Source organism: Citrus clementina, unplaced genomic scaffold, assembly GCF_000493195.1.
Source record: "Citrus clementina cultivar Clemenules unplaced genomic scaffold, Citrus_clementina_v1.0 scaffold_1, whole genome shotgun sequence".
NCBI lineage: Eukaryota > Viridiplantae > Streptophyta > Magnoliopsida > Sapindales > Rutaceae > Citrus > Citrus x clementina.
This window is the reverse complement of record NW_006263303.1, coordinates 9,384,300-9,404,243: the sequence shown is the minus strand read 5'-3', so window position 1 is coordinate 9,404,243 and position 19,944 is coordinate 9,384,300. Positions and strand designations below refer to the sequence as shown.

The 19,944-nt window shown below is 33.8% G+C and overlaps 4 protein-coding genes across 4 annotated transcripts; all 4 read left to right on the top strand.

Annotated features, from left to right (window-relative positions):
* The first annotated feature begins 1,593 nt into the window (after positions 1-1,593).
* On the top strand, positions 1,594-2,797 carry LOC18054419 (putative GATA transcription factor 22). The gene is made up of 3 exons (XM_006451395.2): positions 1,594-1,782; positions 1,977-2,357; positions 2,447-2,797. The coding sequence occupies exons 1-3, from the start codon at positions 1,594-1,596 to the stop codon at positions 2,795-2,797; spliced, it is 921 nt and encodes a 306-aa protein (XP_006451458.1).
* Positions 2,798-5,498: 2,701 nt separating this feature from the next.
* On the top strand, positions 5,499-7,613 carry LOC18055547. The gene is made up of 2 exons (XM_006451394.2): positions 5,499-5,863; positions 7,101-7,613. The coding sequence occupies exons 1-2, from the start codon at positions 5,755-5,757 to the stop codon at positions 7,436-7,438; spliced, it is 447 nt and encodes a 148-aa protein (XP_006451457.1). The 5' UTR covers positions 5,499-5,754; the 3' UTR covers positions 7,439-7,613.
* Positions 7,614-7,904: 291 nt separating this feature from the next.
* Positions 7,905-12,750, top strand: LOC18055546. The gene is made up of 12 exons (XM_024178685.1): positions 7,905-8,271; positions 8,372-8,431; positions 8,498-8,549; positions 8,641-8,714; positions 8,799-8,929; positions 9,378-9,492; positions 9,646-9,704; positions 9,818-10,135; positions 10,247-10,975; positions 11,920-12,039; positions 12,184-12,251; positions 12,526-12,750. Coding segments are annotated over exons 1-12 (1,752 nt in total). The 5' UTR covers positions 7,905-8,246; the 3' UTR covers positions 12,527-12,750.
* A 1,538-nt stretch (positions 12,751-14,288) lies between these two features.
* On the top strand, positions 14,289-19,111 carry LOC18055545 (glutamate-rich WD repeat-containing protein 1). The gene is made up of 13 exons (XM_006451392.2): positions 14,289-14,325; positions 15,331-15,481; positions 15,577-15,741; positions 15,990-16,068; positions 16,277-16,459; positions 16,569-16,667; positions 16,793-16,961; positions 17,066-17,172; positions 17,315-17,454; positions 17,550-17,622; positions 18,229-18,344; positions 18,474-18,591; positions 18,692-19,111. The coding sequence occupies exons 1-13, from the start codon at positions 14,289-14,291 to the stop codon at positions 18,821-18,823; spliced, it is 1,569 nt and encodes a 522-aa protein (XP_006451455.2). The 3' UTR covers positions 18,824-19,111.
* The last annotated feature ends 833 nt before the right edge of the window (positions 19,112-19,944 follow it).

The following is a 19,944-nucleotide window of genomic DNA, read 5'->3' as shown; positions in this document are numbered from 1 at the left end:
CGAGAATTTATTTATTTGTAAAAAATCTCTTACCGTCAGTTAACTTTAACATTGACTGTTAGTTGACTGTGCAAAAACAATATTACCCTTAACAACAATTTGTAGACGGAAATAACTAAAAAAAAAATTAAAATTGTTGGCGCAAAAAGCACAAACCCTATTTTTTGACAATTTTATCCTTGTCAATTTCAAAAATTTACAATATCATAAGTAAAGATTATAACTATTTCATTTTCAAGTTTTTAATTTTATCTTTTTTGTAGAAACTTTAAGAAAATATCAATAATTTAAAGAAGATTTTTAAAATTTTTAATTTTATCTTTCTTGTATGAACTTTAAGAAAATATCAATAATTTAAAGAGGGTAAAATAGCTAACAATTTTAATTTTTTTTTAGTTATTTCCGTCTACAAATTATTGTTAAGGGTAATATTGTCTTTGCATAGTCAACTAACAGTCAATGTTAAAGTTAACTGACGGTAGGGGGTTTTTTACAAATAAATAAATTCTCGCCATCTATTTGCAACAAGTCCAAACCTCAAGGGAGGTTTTTAAAAATTACCCCTCTTGTACATGAGTAAATATAATTACGTGATTGATAATTATTAAATAAAAATATAATAAAAAATAAATTTTAATCATTCATATACATATATATATATATATATATATATATAGATAGTAAGATTTTTTTTAAAATTTACATTAAGAGAGGATTCATGTTTATGAATGAGATCGTGATTAAGGCGAATTATTTTGTTGGGAGCATAAATTGATCAGGTTCTCATGATTTAAATATTTTTTGTCTAACAAATATTGGTGAGGATATATATCTTTACAAATATTAGTGGAAGTACATTTTCGAATTGGCCTTGGTAGACCTATTAACTATGCTACAAGTGTATGTATTTAAATCTCAGTAGATTTCAAATTGTAATATCTATAGCATATAATTAATTATTAAAGAAAATGAATAAAATACAAATGCAAATACTGTAGACATTGATCATATAAATGCCTCTCATATTTATTGGTCTGTTTATGTTTACACTGCCATTGAAATTATATGAAGATAAATATCTGTGGCCACAGATAAATATAAAGAAGATCGATTATTTATATGTAACCCTAATTCACATGATAAATAAAATCAAACCTGGGTCTGTATCATCATTATTTGTGTGGCTGACATCAAGTTATATCTTGTATATATATTCATTTTGGTTTTTATAGTTATGATTTTGCCAACTGGGGTTGGTGGGGTAAAAAAATATTTAGAGATAGGGTTTTGTTTCTGAGAGTGGTCGCGTGGTTGCACTCCACAATTCTCTTTTGTGGGTTTGTCTTTTTTAAATGTCTGGTTTCATGAAGTCACGTGAAACTCTTATACCTATAGGTCTGCGCAGGCTAGTTAGCATCATTAGCAGCAAAGCAGCTCTCCTTTAAAAGGGTTTTTAGTTTTACTTCTCAATAAGCCTATTAGTCGCATACCTTTTTGTTGCCTTTGATTTCTCCCTCAACTCTTTTTCCATCTTTATTGGACAACAAATAACACTACTTTTTTCCCTTTTTAGCTTCTGTCTCTCTTGATCCCATGACTCCAAATTATCACTTATCACCTGTCACTCCTTTTCCTCTAGAGCTTAAAGAAGATCAACTCTTGAATTTGAATCAACCTCCATCTTCTTCTTCTCCTGCCTCATGTCATAACTTCTTTGAACCAGTTCAACGAGAAGGAGGATTTTATTATAGGGAATCGGTTTTGCTACGACACCCAAAAGAGGTAATTCATTTAGCATGGATTGAGATTTTCTTATGATCTGATTTTTTAAAAATAAAATTCACATTATCGATGATTTGCAGTTACTAAATAGGAATAATTATCTTCGTGAAATAATTTTAATTGTTTGGTTAGTAATTTTACTAAATATGTGATTATCAAAACTAATTATATTTTTTCCCTCTTCTTGATTTTAGGTTAGGATATTATACTCACAAGCTGCTGGATCATGCGATCATCCAGGACCAGCAGTGATGGATGAGAGTGGCAGTGAGAGTACTGGCCTCAAGTTATCCATGAGCTCGGAAAAAGAAGAGAGAAATGATCAAAATCAAAGTGAGAATAGCTCTTCAGTTAAGTGGATGTCTTCAAAGATGAGGTTGATGAAGAAGATGATGTATTCATCACCTGACGCTGCTGCTATGCAAAAGCTTGAAGATCATCAGAAGCAACCACCATCATCATCTTTAGAACCTGACAACGGTAACAACAATAATAACACAAATACAATTAGGGTTTGTGCTGATTGTAACACAACGAAGACCCCTCTTTGGAGGAGTGGACCTAGAGGTCCCAAGGTAACAAAATTGATCTTAAGCATTGAAAAATTACCCATGTTAGTTTTTTTTTTTTTTTTGTGTATATAATTAATTCTTTGTTTTATTAGTCACTATGCAACGCTTGTGGGATTCGGCAAAGGAAGGCAAGAAGGGCCATGGCAGCAGCTGCGGCAAATGGGACAGCAGTGCAACTTGCAGCTGATGATACATCATCTAATAAGAAGAAGAGTAAGACACCAAGACCAAGTAACAACAATAGCTGCCTTCCATTCAAGAAAAGGTGCAAATACAATTCCAATAGCCCATCACGTGGGAAAAAGAAGCTTTGCAGTTTTGAAGACTTAACCTTAAATTTGAGCAAGAACAATAGTTCAGCTTTACAAAGAGTTTTCCCTCAAGAAGAAAAGGAAGCTGCGATCCTTCTAATGGCTCTATCATATGGGCTTGTTCATGGCTAGCCGAGTTTCTGTTTCTTTCAATTTTCTACTTTTATTATTCCTCTAATTTTTAGATTGTTTTAATTTCTTACTAATTAGTTAAGTTGTGTTAGGATTAATGTAAGACAATATTTTTCCGAGTGAGAGGAAACAAGTAAATTTGAAGTAGAAAAACAAAGGAATCAAATATATGTTGTGGATCTTTATTAGAGGTTGTAGCTAGTTTATTATTGAACAGGTTGATCTCAATAAAATTATGGGTCTCTTGTGCATCTACACATATCTTTGTTTGTTATCCCCATATATATATATAGATTAATTTCTTTTATTTTATGCACTTCAGCTATTTACTTTCAGTTTATGGACAGGGTTATACATTTTTACAAACATTAATAGAAGTTAGATAATATCACTGCCAGCCACTGTCATTTGAATTCTCTCATTGCAATAATGCAAAGCGACCCTTCAGAAATCTGAATGTGATTATGTGATCAAAGATTGCGTAAGTACATCGAGAATTGAGTGGCATACAGCCATACATGGATCGTTTTATTGATAAGCACTTACCATACACAAAAAAGGAAAAGAGAAAGCAACAGTGCTTTAATGACTGAATAAATTGGCCAATCCATTCCAATCATGATGGTGATGATTCAAACCAGCGAGGGATACACCTTTTTGTGTAATTTCTGATATATCACCTAGAAGATAGTACTTTTATCGCAGACCTTATCTCCTGCTCTCTGACCTTCAGTGGTCTTGAAATGTTGTTGGTACAACGAAAACAACTGGACTTGTACTAAGAAATGACCTTGAATTAGATTTGGAGACAGTCACATGTCATGATATATAATGGTGGAATAGTTTTCACGTGGGCCTACACCACTATTAACATTAATTATATTTGTATTCAACTAATAGTTTACTGGCACGTTATTTTGTGTAAAAAAAATAAATTTGTACAAAAATTTGTACCTTCTCAATATATAATATATAATAACCCAATCTCCAAAGCGACAATATTTCTATAAATTATTTTATAAAAATTTGTTTGGCCTAATAATTTTAGTCGGACGAAACACAAAATAATGAATATAAATCATGTAGATACATTCAGTTGTAATATACTATTATGCACGATAATTTGTATGGAAGAATTTATGCTTTTGACATTAGGATGAGGTTATAAATATTACTCTTATTACTCCCAATACTCATCTTCAAAGTTTACAATTTTAGTTTCTACTTTGTACATTCTTTTAACAATTCCTTACTTGAATTGATTGGCACATTTTTCCCTAAAGCATAATGTTGATAATTTGAGTCTTTTCATGGTTGGCGAGTAAATTTTAAAATAAGCATCTTTACTTATACTATACTCTTATAAAATTACTCAACTCACCCAAATTTTTTTTTTAAAATTAGTTGGTTTAGTGTTTGACTAATTTGTAGGGAAAGAAAATAAATATAAAGTTTTGGGTTTATATATAATTTAACAAAAAGAGTTTAATTTCCTCTTATTAATTTTAATTACGGGTAATATTCTAACTCTATTTGGTCAAAGCAGTCAACAATAATATTTGATAAAAACTACAATTGGCAAAACAGGTCATCGAGTCGTATTCGTGTCATATCAATTTTGTATTGTGTCAAATTTAGGTCGGCCTAAACACGACCCATTTAATAATCGTTTTAAATACTAAGACGCAAACCCAACATGGAAAATCAATGGGTTACCCAATAATCTATTTAATATCTATATATTTAGCACAATTTACATCAAACATTTGTATACTATTTTATACACACCCTCCCCCAAAAAAATTACATATTTACACTATTGAAGTTCTAAATATATATAAAATTTCATAAATGACTGTGTATATGTCCATCTTTCTAGAAAAAAAGTAAAAAGGGAGAGTCATATATAATATTTGAGTTTTAATGACAAAAATGTATAAATTAATTTAAAATAGAAAATATTATTATGTCATTGGTTGGGTAAATGAGTCAATAACTTTAACCCTAACCCAACATAAAAAAAGTTCGTGTTGACCTAGACCCAGCCCATTTAATAATTATGTCAAATTTGACGACTCATACCCATTTATTCAAGTCATGTTAGTATTGCGTAATCGGGTTGTGTTAAATTTTACTAGTTCTAATAAAAACAATTAACCGAATGGGTGCTAACAGCCTATTCTCCATAGTTTTGGGGTAATGCAAAGTATATGATTTTAATGCGCCTGCTAAAAAAATATCCCTAATTATATATTTACTCAAAATAGGTTGTTATTAATTGTAAATTATATCATGATATTTTATAATAAAATAACTATTAAAATAAGTGCATACATCACAAAGCAATTTTTATAATATAAATAGTCCTCCAACATTTTATATTCGAAGAACAAAGAGGCTATAATAATTATATTTAACTCTCTTAATTTATCTCATAAGTCCCATGTCTCAATTAACTCCATTTACTTTCAGAATTATTTAAACTAAAAATATAAAAAAGAAAATGAGCAAGAAAAAAAGGTGAAATTTTTTTTTCTTAACAAGACTGATTTTGAAAATAAATGTTATGAATTTATTCGAAAAGTACGGGGTTGATAAAATAAATTGAGGGATCAATTTCCCTACTACTAACCGGCACCGCTTAAGCATCAAACAGACAGTGAAGCCCAATTACTGCCCGTTTAATTTGGGCCGTTTTGTTTTACTATACAGCCGCAGAGCCTGAAATGAATGGAGTCAAAAGCACTCACGACGATTCACAACTTGCAACTTCACAAGGCTCGATGAACTTCTATAAAATTCTACTTAATGTTAACATTAATATAAATTAATACCCATTATCGTTCATTGTTAAAGAACTGAAGTTATAATGGAATCTTGAGAATTGATTAACAGATACTTTTCAGGCAAAGTGCTACATTTTAAATCAGTTAGATAAATCAATATATCAAAATCAAATGGATCCAACTCAACGGCAAACTCCTCCTTCATATTCAAAAGAATCACTCATTAGGCGTTACAGACCCATTTGGCGTATTCTCTTGATTTCTAATCTCGCTCTCGGAGGTACATTTTCAGTTGTTTCATTTGTATTGATGCTGTATTCATTCAATGTATGTAATGTGTTTGATGAAATGACTAGCTGGGGGAAGCCGTGAAAGTAGGTAGTTGATTGCTCGTGTTTGTTTTTCTTTTAGTTTCTGGTGTTGAGTCAGTTTCTTAATCTAGTTATTGCTCTAGAAGTTTTTTAGTTTCTAGGCATGATCTAAGTATAACAGCTGCTCACTTGTGTGTTTTATCATTTTAGAATTGATGGTTTGTCATCTTATGCTTTGTTTCCAAGTGTTTGCTTCAGTTACGCTGCTTAATCAAAAGATACTGAGACAGAGAACAAAATTATTAGATAATTGGTTCATGGTATCTCCAATTTTTGTGAAACAATAAGTATTACAATTTTTTTAAAGGAGCTGTAGTTCTGGGATGCAGTGCATGATAACAAAAAGACAAAAAGAAAAATCTCAGAGCGTGAAACATAAAATTTAAGTTGCTTGAAACTGTTTAACATTTTTGCTGCTTTAACTAATTATCCAAACTTGATTACTAACGAGAGACTGAGTAGACATTCATGTTCGTTTTATTTATAACTTTGTGTGACACTTCCTAATGGGTGGGTGGTGAAGTGGATACTGACTCTTGATCCCTTGGAGGATTTGATTTAATTATTGAAAGCTTTGATACAGAATTCTTATGAGCCTAGATAGATGAAATTATTATCCATTTATGTGAGCTCGTATATACTTGCATGTCTAGATAACTATTACGATGTCTTTTCTCAAGGATAGTGCTTGCTTTCACAACTGGTGATGTTCACAGTAATTTTGAAGATTATTGACATCTGAATTGTTGGTAATTTTTTCTGAAATTAGTTTCAACTGTGAACTGTAGGCAGTTCTATCCATGCAAAACTCTTGTGCTTTAACACAAATCTTGAGTATACTTCTGTGGATACTAGAAAACTTACTCTCTTAACTTTTTTAATTTTTTCCCTCTTCCCCCCCCCCCCCCCGGTTTGAGTTCATCTTTAAGAAACCTTACCTTCTTCACTTCATTTTTATTCTTCTTTTTCCATATTCTTTGGGGTTCACCTATAATAAACTTACCATATCATTAATGGAATGATGACATACAATTGAAATGTCCAGTTGGAGCATTGTTCCTCATCTTCATGCATACTTTTGCTCTGAAGCAGTAATGTGGCCGGATACTAGAAAAACTTTGCTGACTTTCTTTTTAACTCCTTTAGGTTATATGTTTGCGAAGGCAAGAAAGAAAAACTCGAGAGTGGAGGATAGAAAACGCCCTGGACCACATGATGAGGACAACCAAGCAACAGATGCAGTTTCTTCTGGTCTCACTCCAGCTTCTCCACTCTCCGAAGAACCATCGGTCCCACCAACTGTCATTGAGCCGGTGAAGGTGCGGGAACCTATCCCTGAAGACCAGCAGCGTGAGCTTTTCAAATGGATATTGGAAGAGAAAAGAAAAGTGAAACCTAAAGATCCCAAAGAGAAGAAACGAATCGATGAAGAGAAGGCCATTCTTAAGCAGTTTATACGTGCAGAATCCATTCCACAGCTTTAGTTAGTTTAATCTAATTATTTGACAATTCTTCTTATTGATTCAAGTTGAAAAGAATTGGGTCGGATTTTTGGCACCCATTTGTTGTAAGATGGAGACTCACGGACCAGTGTATATTGATGATATTTCATTTACCTTTGTCTAGAGATTTGAAAGCCAAAACAAACCCAATCCAACAAACAGGACAGTGTTATTTAATTGAAAATGAAGTTGAATGAAATTGTGACCATGATTTGCAGGGTACAGAATGGTCCTTACTCAAAGAAGAAAAGAAATAATGGGTTCTGTCATTGACTTCATTCTTTATGTCATTTCTACTGATTTATGTTTATCACATGAGATCAGGAATCAAGTTTTTGACCGTTGAAACCGTGTCAATTAAGAGCACGAACTGGACACGTATGGTCTTATGAACGTGTTGCAGAGAAAACAAGCTGATTGACTGCTGTTTATTTGGTTTCTAATGATCGTAAGAATCTTCATTTTTTATGTGATTTGCAGGAACCTGAACGCTTTTGAAGTGCAAGATTAGAACAAAAGTGAATGACCCTTCAAACTTCACTATTGGAGTGAGACAAAAAGAGAGATTTGGAACTGCCAGCACTTGAGGTGGGTAGCAAATAATTTGAATGCTGTGGGACCCTCTTTAGTAACCTTCCCTTCAAGTCCAGCCACACATGTTTTTCAATCTAATCCCGTCTCCCAATTCAGCCAATACTCTTATTTTCAAGAAATTCAATAGAAGTCAATAATACTCTGGCTGACTTCTCATCGACTCTATGCTTCGGTTCACTTACGAGCTTGGCCTCCAATGCCAGGAACCATCTTAGTGTCAGGTAGTAAAAGCTACCCGTTTAAACTGTAATTCAAAATTGACAGTTATCTTCGTACCAACCTTTTTGTCTCATATTTACTTCGAAAATTTGTTCACCGCAGTTCTGGAGTTCAAGGGTCTTCAGTCATCATCATCAATGCCGCAGCAAATGTCCATAAAGGGTAGGCAATCTTTTTTCAAATTAGGATAACGAAAATCATATAATGGAATATTATTTTAAAATGCAGTTTCCATGGGGAAAAGAGAGTATCAAACTTGGGAGAAGACAGAATTTTCCTTGTAATGATTCTTTGCATTCACCTTTAACTTCGTGCATTGCATTTCTTTCTGTTTGACAAGCATATCTGAAATTTCTAAGTTTTTGGCACAGCCCATTAACAACCTTTCGTGACAATTTGATGATAGCACTTTATGACGCTAAGGGTAATAAGATATCATATACAGGTTTGTTCTTCAATTATCTGTTATGTAATGTTTTTGTTTGATTTCATCCCAGCACTTTATGCTGATGATCATGTTTTGGACCAGGTGTTGAGACCAGATTGGTCGTTGAGAAAGGTCTTTGGGATGACATATTTTCACTGGAAGGTGGCGGGCATGTACATTTGAGGTTGCAATTTATCCTTACTGAGGACGAGCGTTATCGAATCCGTATCATGGTACAGTCAGTTTTGCATTTTGGATCCCTATGTTAAAATCTGCAATGACAAATTCAAATAAAAACCATTCTTATAAAAGTCAGTATCTAATTTGCAGACTGGCATAGAAAATCTGCAATGCAAATGTCTTTTGCTTTATAAAATTACAAGAATTAGCCCTCTACCGATGGCTAATTACCATTGGCTATTTAAACAATTGGCACTTTCTTGTCAGTCTATTTCAAACTTCTGGGTTGCTACATTTTTTCTGAAAGATTGTACTTCATAAACCAATTATACCTGTCAATGAAATCTTTATTTTGAAAGAAGCATGTAAAGGATAAGAATGACAGTCTAGTGAACCTTTTTCATTTTTCCTTCTTTTGCGTGAAGCCTAAGAAGTATAGTTTTATCATTTTGTTGTAACTGTTGTCTTATGCTGTTGCTAATGATCAAAATTCATTTGCAGAGAGAATCAGCATTGAGAAAGAAACATGATGAACTCTCTAGTAGCAATCCTACAAGTCCAGAGTCTGTTGGTAGCAATGCGGAAGCATCATTGTTCCTTCACCAACAGGTCTCAGGTTTGATCTTGCATAAACTTAACGAAAATAATGGCCAATAATTGTTAGCTTGAATATAAAAGATGAAATAGGAAATCATTGATTCATTGGTCTTAATTTCCCATCTTAAAACTTTTTGTTGATTCTGACATCTGCATGTTCCTGTTTCTCAAGATTCAATTGAAAGCCTTCTTCAAAGTAAAGTAGTAGCCAAGCAGGCTGGCTTTGACCCAGTTAAGGATTACTTAATAAATTTTTGAAGACTTTTCTCTTTCACCAAGATTATGCAAGAAAAAAGTACCATTGAGATCCTAATGGTCCTTATGCCTGTTTTAGAATGATACAGATATATATAAGGAGGATTGATCAACCACCAGTGTCTCAAGGGTTTGATGTGCATCTGACTGATGTAAACAACAGAGGTTTGATTGAGAAGGTTGGGACTCAGACACCTCGTGATGATGTTTCTGTGAGAGCCGTTGGTTCGAAAGAAGCTTCATCTTTATCAAAAAGCTCAGAATTGAAAGTGGCTGCAAAAAACAAGTTAATTGCTCGAAAATTGGAGGAAGCCGGGAGCATTAATCGAGAGAAGCAGAGCCCAGCGGAGAAGATTCCGAGCAATGTAAGGAACATGATAAATGCCTTTGAAAGTAGTCTCTCTCAGGTAAATGAAATTTTTGCGTGAAGAAAATACTTCATATGTTATTACACGTCTTTTCGCTTTTTCATTCTCTCAGAAAAAATTATTATCATCCCGGGGCTTGACTTGAATCAGGATATAAGACCTTATATAAAACCTGCGCCAGCTAAATCTCAATTGAGGAAGATTTCATCTGAAGCTTCTCTGACAAGTTTGAGTGCGGATGAATTTAAGACGGAGCAAATTAAACCAGCAGCGCTGATGTCTGGGAGGATAAAAACTCCATTTCTTACAGGGGAGTTTCAACAAGCCACAATGCATACCAGAGCAAAAGAAGATCAACTTGGTTATGTTAAAGCTTTTGATGGGTATACAGCACATCAAGGCACTAGACAATTTGGGTTAAGTCCAGTAGATGTTAGAACTGAAGTGAAAAATCCAGATATGAGCGATAAAAATTCTTCTGAAGGTTTGATGAGAGAATCCACTGGTAAGGCAGCTACAGTTTCTGGAAGAATGGTTGATGAGCATATACGTAGACAGCATCCTGGTAAATTGCTTCTGAATGAGCAACAGTCTGGCGGAAAATCATCCATAAAAGAGAGCATGAAAGGAGTTCGCCAAGAATATTCTCTGGAAGTGGATAGTAAAGGGACTTCAATTAATAAGTTGAAATATAAAGAAAATTGGAAAGATATACATTACTCTTCCAACTGCCCTGGAACATGGATGTTTCCTACTGGATCAAGAAACCTGTGCATAACAGCTGGTGGCAAACACTTGATAGATCTGATGGGAATTTGTCATGCTGAAGTGGAAATCCATCGAGAAGAAAAATTTCCTGCACCAGAAAATGTGGAAAAGGTACCGTGTTCCTATTAAATGCTTTTAATTTCTTAATACACTGGTAAACCATATAAATTCATAGATGTCTCCCGCACCCACACCCACTTATGGCGTTCTAGTTATGTATGACATTGAAAGGGTAACACAATGAGACCTAACATAATAAATAGAAGAATAACAACCTTTAATAATCTTGATATGAGAGGTGAATGTAGATGAATTAGTAGAATGCCAAGAAGAGGGAGAAGAGGCCCTTTGTGGTTTTGCCCTTAGCAGCAAAGACTTGCACATGTATTTCATTCTCCCAGAGGAGCTGGAGTTTAGATGTCAATTATCCTGAGATTGTTGCAGACCTCAAGAAACTGATTGGTTCACAATTGTAATGGGGAACAAAAGGAATTGTATTTTTAACAAATATAATAGTTAAGCACTTATGTTTTCAGCACCATATTCTGGAAAATTTTTCAATCTACACCAATTCACTATGATCATACTTTGACAGGATGCGACTTGTTATTACAAAATCGATCCTCAGACAAATAATAATAGGCAACAGTCTCTGAAGAAATTGACTTAAACCGCATTATATCATGCACCATATAAACTATAGCTCCATACCCATAGTCTACCTTTGAATTGGATGCTGCATCAAGGTATTCCTCTATGCTCTTGGTTCAGTATGTACATCCGACCAAAAAAAAAAAAGAAAAAGGCACCATATTCAGGATATAACCATCTGTGATCAATGATAGATATGTTAGTTCTATTAAAGGTGAGAATTTGCACCCCTAAAGTGAATGACTAGTGTGTTTGTCTATCAAAATATACCAAGAAAAGTATTTTTTTAGTTTGAATAGTCTAGCTGCACAATTTGATGCTACACTGGCTAAAATGGAATTTCTTTCTTTCATTGTATTTTCAATCTGATACTTGATTCTCTGTGTTTGCTACATTATTTCCAGAGTAGTACACGTCCTGGTTGTAACAAGGGGAATGAAGTCGATGAGAGTAGTAAAAAAGCAAGGAAACCTGAGCTTGTGAATTCAGAAGATAACGAAAATTCTAGAGGAGCAGTTGGGCAGGTTTTGTCGTACTCAATTCCAGATCCTCTAGTTGTTATATCAAAAATTTCTTGTATGATTTCAACAACTAGCAAGGATAAAATCCTTATAAATAATCTTCTGTAAGCATGATATAGCTTAACTACTTCTCTCTTTCCCCTTCAGGTACTGAAAGTTGCAATCATGATAGGGTTTGCAGCACTTGTTCTCTTTACTAGACAAAGAAACAGCTGGTATGCGTGCATGCCTCTTCTTTTGAATTTTTTTCGGTTATCCTTATCATGTAGATCCGCATTTTTATAATTGTTCCTTAGGTATTCTGAGATTCCCTGTGAGCGGCAACAATTTTTTAGATCTTTACCTTTCCTAGGATTTGAGTTGGGGTAGCCATCCAAATAGAGCAGATTGAAAACCAGTTCGACCAAACCCTTAGGGCACAAAAACAGTCAATGACTAAGAGACTTATTAGAGCGGTATTGATATGAATTGCTTGTCCATGTCTTGCAGATGAAATAAACCGGTCTCATGGGTTGATGTCATCACTTAAGGGTAGCTGGCAACTACTGGATTCACTAATTTCTTAAAACTTTTGCATTCTTTTGAATTGAACGTAATAATGTATATGGATGAGCAGTTCCCTGATGATCATCGTCAGTGTAAATTCTTCTATTTCCATATTCATTACACCAGATGTAAAGTTCTTGAAAGCAATTATCAATTTAATTTTGATTTGCTTATGATCAGTTGAAATGCTTAGAAGTATTTCTTTAGTAGCCACAATTCCTCATCTGCGTCCCAATTATGAATGCGTTTGGGATTGGTGTGGGGTGATCAAAATAGAATTTTGTGTGTGCAGCCTCTCTCTTTCTTCTTTTCTTCTTTCTTTTTTCTTTTTCTTTGTGGGGGGGGGGGGGGGGGGGGGAGAATGGGTGAAATCACTCCATTCGATTTATACTATTTTAAAAAGTAGAGAGATAATATTTTTATAAAATTTAAATTTTTAATATCAAAATATTATTTTAAGAAAGCACTTTTATCCTTCAAAACAATTAATATAATATATCTCTTGAATGCAAGGTATTGCTTTAAATTGACTTAAAATCTTACAAATTTTGCTTTGAAAAAAAAAATCTTACAAAATTTAAAACACAAGTATTATGAGATATATCTATCAACTTCAAGATTAAAATAATGTGTACTTCACACTTATGACTTTAGTAAGTGAATTGTAAAAGTAGCTACATAATTTTTTATGTGTGTTTATATCATAACTCTTGAATGAAATACATTATGGATTGTATATCACACTAATCAATTTATAAAGAGTTGTGCACACGTCACCTTAAGATTCAAAGAATGTGTTGTTAAATGTATGACTAATTAATATGTTTTATTGGCTATAAATAACTATCATAATTTGCAATCACATTCATGCAGAGATTGAGAAAAGAAATAGAGAGCATGTGACCAAGTTCTAATAATTATTTTCTCATTAGCTTCCTAATTACCATTTTGCTTCCTTTAGCTTCATATCATTAATATTAATGGCATGCATATTCGGATACTTCCCAAAATGGATCCACAACAATAAAGCAATATTGGAACCACTTATAATATATAACAGGTACATAAGAGTGTGGTTGGTACGCCGCAGTACATGAGATTGCATTAACTAATATAATGCAACCCCATGCTTGGTGAATTTTAAGGTTGCATTATGGTGTTTTTAAATGCATCATAATCCAGATTTCATATAATTAGGGAAATTCACATCCTTGGTTTTGCATTAGTTTGGCTTTTTTGTTTGGTTTTATATATTACTAATTATAAAATAAATTAAGTTTAGAATATTTTATTAAATACTATCTTATGTGACTGGCGAATATTATCATTGGTGACGGTCTGCCATTGCTGCCACCAACTGTTGCAATACTTCATGCCGTTTGGGGTAAAGTTCGGTACCACTGTAATCCTAATTGTCAGATCTATACAAGTTGCAATTATCATTGGTAATGGAGCTTTCATTCACCGTATGTTTATAGCCAAAGTTTTGGATCTTAAAATTTTAATTGTAAATATACGGTGAATAAAAGCTCCATCTCTAGTAATAATTTTATTGTTTAATAGCTCCAGCGACAGCCACTTCGGCCTTGGCCGAAGTGGTGGGCTGCTTCCCTCACAAGGCTTGTGAGGGCAGCGGTTCTAGCCCCTACAAAAGTATTGTGGGGGCTAAATATTCTTAATATGTAAAAATCATTTTCTCTTACGAAATGCGAGTGAAGGGTGGACATCCTTCCTCTGTGAAAGGTTATTTGTCTGGGCATGTATTTCACAGAATTCAATGTAATAATGTAAGTCTCAATCATGTATATCTGATTGTAATTATCAATGTAATATATCTGCTATAATAGTAGTTGTTGTAAATATCTGTGTAATGCAGTAATCTGATGTTTAATCAGTATTCAAAAAAAAAAAAATAGCTCCAACGACGAGAATTCCAATGGTATAAAATCTAAGTTGAAACGACACTAGAATAAGGCAGCCAACAGCGGTATATGGCGGCCACCGTTTTTAATAAATTTTAACATAAATATTAGTTTAGTAGTAAATATTATAAAAATATCAAAATATTAATAAATCTAAATAAAATGAATTTAATAAATATATAATTTATAAATATATAATATAGTGCATGCTATACCAAATATGGCACTATATTATAATTTATTACAATCTAATACAATACAGCCAATAAAGGGTGCATGCTAGGTTGTATTGTATTAGGTTATATATAAATTATAATGCAATATTATATTTGGTGTGATACGGACTGTATTATATAAAATAATATTTTATTTTAATATTTATATTAAATTAATGCTTTAAGATTATTAGAGTTTTTAACTATATTTAATAATATATATATTTATTTTTATTTATTATTTTAATTAAAGAAATAAAAAAAAACTAACGTGAACAGTGTCATAGTACACAAATCCAAAAACACTTGGGGTTTATTTAATGTAGAACTGTTCATATTATTGTGTATTATAACATATCATAATGTGAACAAAAAAATTTATCAAACATGATATCACATTGCATTGACTAATGCAGTTTCATGTGATGTCATGTGCCGAAAAAACTCATATAAAGCGTAATCTAATACAATACAATATATCAAATGCCTGTAAGGTGAGATTTTTTCGGTAAAATAAATAAATAAATAAAAGAGAAATAAAGACAAAATACCCACCGGAAAAGAAAAAAAAATTAAAATACAAAAGAAGTAAAGCAGCTCTCTTCTATTAGAAAAAAAAAAAAAAAAAACCGGCTCCAAACGGCAAAACCAAAACCCTGCCTCTACCGAGTCTTTCAAAACCCACGATAGTACGCTAGTAGTAGCAGTGATAAAATGGTTCGCAGCATCAAGAACCCAAAGAAGGCCAAAAGAAAGAACAAGGTTAATTAAATTAATCAAACAATCTCATTCCCAATCCCTTCAGTTTATTCTAAATTTGTGACTCTAATCTTAATTATTTACTCACTTACGAACAGGACTCAAAAAAAAGGAAATGGGTCATCTTCGTCTTCAATTCCAAGTTTACCAACAAAGGTGTGGCAACCAGGAGTTGACAAGTTAGAGGAAGGAGAGGAGCTTCAGTGTGACCCTACTGCCTACAACTCCCTTCACGCCTTTCACATTGGCTGGCCTTGTTTAAGGTCCTTTCTTTGCATCCTTCATTCATTATTATTTGCTCTGTTCTGTTCTGTTTGTTAGAATGTTCTGTTGTGTAACTGAAGGTATTGAAAGTTTTGATTCTCTAATTTAGTTAAATGGATCAAAAAATTGAATTGGGGTTGTCATTTTTTCTGCTAAAAAACTAGAAAAGTTTATTTCCTTGTGAGAACAATTAGAGAGAATGGTAACTTCATTTAATTTTCTGTTGGAATTTCATTCTTTTTTACAGCTTTGATATCTTGCGTGATACGTTGGGTTTAGTGCGGAATGAGTTTCCATACACAGCTTATTTTGTTGCTGGGTCTCAGGTGATTTCATTTCTTCTTAGTCGTATGTAGATGCTCTTCAATAAAAAAAAAAAAATCAATCTAATATTTCTTTCTGATTTGTTTGGCGGCCTTTTCCTTTTAGAGAGAAAACCTATCGCATGATTCTCTCAAGGGACGGTGAAAAGATAATGCATGCTTTTATTTCATCTGGCCTATTTTGTGTTGATTTTCATCTCTTCTTCTGCAGGCAGAGAAACCTTCTTGGAACTCTATTGGAGTATTTAAAGTCTCTAACATTTCTGGGAAGAGACGTGAATTAGTACCTAATAAACCTGCTACTGGTGATGAAGATGCGGACGGTGAAAGTAGTGACAGTGATGACGATAGTGACGATGAGGAGGAAGGTGGTTCTGGGACACCAATTTTGCAGGTAATATGTTGTTCTTTTGATGTCCTATTATTTCACGACCGACCTTATCAATTATTTTTTTACCACCCAGTTTGTCTACAATCTTCATTTTTTTTGTTGATATCTGCAGTTGCGCAAGGTAGCTCATCAAGGATGTGTCAATCGTATACGTGCCATGTCACAAAATCCCCATATATGTGCATCCTGGGCAGATACTGGTCATGTGCAGGTCAAAATTGCATGCTTGAAATCTGAAAATGTTCTTGTTTCATAACCTTTTTGTTGGATTGGAATGGAAGACAGACAAATAAATGACTAACTACTTTATATTTTTGTTTGCCTCTATTCATGTAGGTATGGGACTTCCGATCTCATCTAAATGCTTTAGCGGAATCAGAAACGGTAGCTGGCCATGGAGCTCCTCAAGTTTTAAATCAGAGCCCACTAGTTAAGTTTGGCGGCCACAAAGATGAGGGCTATGCTATAGATTGGAATCCCGTCGCACCTGGAAGGCTTGTATCTGGTACTGTTCAAGATTATTCTGCATGCACTCTTATTATTCTTCTCTATAAACCTTACCAGTCAAAGTTGGTTCTAATACTTTAATTTGCTTTTTCTTTTCTGAAGGGGACTGCAATAGTTGCATTCATTTATGGGAGCCTGCATCTGATGCTACATGGAATGTTGATCCTAATCCTTTCATTGGACATGCTGCAAGTGTGGAAGATCTACAAGTACGTATTCTATATTTGAAGCGATATTATAATTTCCTTGGATTCTTTTGCGCACGAAGTTGAACATTATGATCCAGCATGAATGGCTTACCATGAATTGCTCATTGTTTTATCTGGTTTTCTCTAAATTATCTTAATGCAGTGGAGCCCTACAGAATCTGATGTTTTTGCTTCGTGTTCTGTGGATGGAAACATAGCAATTTGGGATACACGTGTGGGGAAGTCAGCCTTAATGTCTTTTAAGGCTCATAATGCAGATGTGAATGTTATCTCTTGGAACAGGTGTTTGAATGTTTTTAGCATACTTGTATTCCATTTTAACACCCTTTCCTTATTATTCAGGAAGACCTTAATATTTCAATTGTTAATTTAATTAGGCTGGCTAGTTGTCTTTTGGCATCTGGAAGTGATGACGGAACATTTTCTATTCATGACCTTAGATTGCTCAAGGTACATCTTATGTTACATGGAGGACAATGTTTAGCTGAGGAAAAATGTCATTTGTATTGATTCATTCTTAATGCAAGAAATATCACTGTTTGGTTATCATGTTCTTAATTATATTTCTCTGTCAGGGTGCCCCACCCTTGATATCTTCAACATCTCATCTCTATTGTTCATGCCCTGAGTGATTCGTTATAATTACACTGACAACATTTTAGATTTAATATAGGATTGTAATTGGATGTGGCTGAATCTGACTTAAATGTAGACTATGCTGGCTGGTTTAATCCGTCCACTGGCTTTCCAAACCATTCTACCCTCTCAAATGTTGCTTTTTGTTTTTCTTTTATCTATTATCATTAACCATTTTCGACTGGTTACTGTTCCACCGTTCAAATATTGCTTTTTGTTTCTCTTTTATCTAATTCTCATTAACCATTTTCGACTGAGTTAGAACTTAATGTTTTTCTCTACCTGCTAACAAGAGGTAATTTTTTAGGTGGTGATCTGGAGGAATATATTTTCAATCTTGAAATGAGAGAAAATTTCTTCAATAGATGGTAAATTGTGTTTGTTTTTCTATTTAATCATAATTTTTTTCCCTATGAACAGGGAGGAGATTCTGTTGTAGCACATTTTGAGTACCATAAACATCCAGTCACGTCCATAGAGTGGAGTCCACATGAAGGCTCAACTTTGGCAGTTTCATCAGCTGACAATCAGCTAACGTAAGTAAAGGCAACATTTAGGAGGCAGCACAAGAATAAAAAAATAATGGAAGGAATGCCTACTTAATTTTGGATGCAAGCCTTTATTAACTAGATCACGATTTATTTCCCATTGATTTCCTTGACCAGGATATGGGACCTTTCTTTAGAAAAGGACGAGGAAGAGGAGGCAGAGTTCAAAGCTAAGACAAGAGAGCAAGTAAATGCCCCAGAAGATTTACCACCTCAACTTCTATTCATTCATCAGGTAAATTCTATTATTTTTATCTGTTATTAGTCGTAATATTCACCTTGAACATCCTATAAAATTTCATATTGTTAATACTTATGCCTTTTTCTTCGAACAGGGACAGAAAGACTTGAAAGAACTTCATTGGCATACTCAGGTTCCAGGAATGATAGTGTCTACGGCAGCAGACGGCTTTAACATATTGATGCCTTCAAACATACAAAGCACCCTCCCCCAGGATGCTGTTTGAGAGAATCGAGTCAATTTTGTGCTTCCAGGGCTGCTAAAGGACATGTTTCCGTTTTTCCAACAGTCATTATATCGGCGGCATAGAAGTTATAAGTGATTGAATCTGCAATATAAGATTTATTTTATTTTATTTTTCAGATTTCTGCTTTTTTGGGTGTTTCTCCTTGAATCATGGGTACCCACCCAAAGTTTTTGACTACTTTTGTGTACCTCTAAGTTTACCTCGTGTTGGAATTTTGTTAGTGGAGTATTATGAAATTAGCTTCTGAAATGGTTCTTACCAAAACGTTAATTTAGGCCAAAATTATAAAGCAAACTGCAACGAACTTCTTAAAGCAATCTGGAATTCTCATATCTCAAATGCGCCTCAGGTTGTTTCATCTTCGAAGAAATTTTTTACTGTTTATTGATGTACCCTTAGGTAAATACGAGTTGGGGCAACCAAAGAACAAACGAGAATTAATTAAAAAGAAGAAAAGCACAAATGTGATCACAATCAGGAAGTTCGCGGAAAAATTAATGAATACAGCAATTTTTTGTCCTGCAATGACATCTGCACTGAAATTGTACATCTACGTCAGAATTCTAGAACTATGGAGACAAAAATGAACTGAACCAGCACGACTGTTTCTAAATAACCTGATCACCATTTCGCCATCTCCAACAAAGGATCTACATGAATTAACGGGCTTCCCATTTAATATGGGAAAAGGATCCTGCTTGCTCGAGACAACAACTTTACTCTAGCGTGCGAAATACCCTTTCACAAGATTCTTGTGTAGTAAGAGGGCGACTACACATTCCACCTACTCATCCCAACAGAATCTAATTAGATCAACTGATCATGCAAAACCACCAGCGAGAAAGAGAGTCCAATAAGTTCAAGAAACCGAAAAGAGATGGGAGAGAAGTACCTCGTCAACATCCATGTCCATCTCAAGCCATTTCAGTGCCTTGACAATTACATCCAACTTCGTCTGGTGAGCTTTGCTTGGGTCTTTTTGTTTTCGGATAATGTAACAGGATAAAGAATATATAAAATTAAATAGTCCAAAATATTTTCTTGAAGAATGAACTTGGAGGTCAACTTTCTTCAGCACAATATACATGCCCGATCTTAAG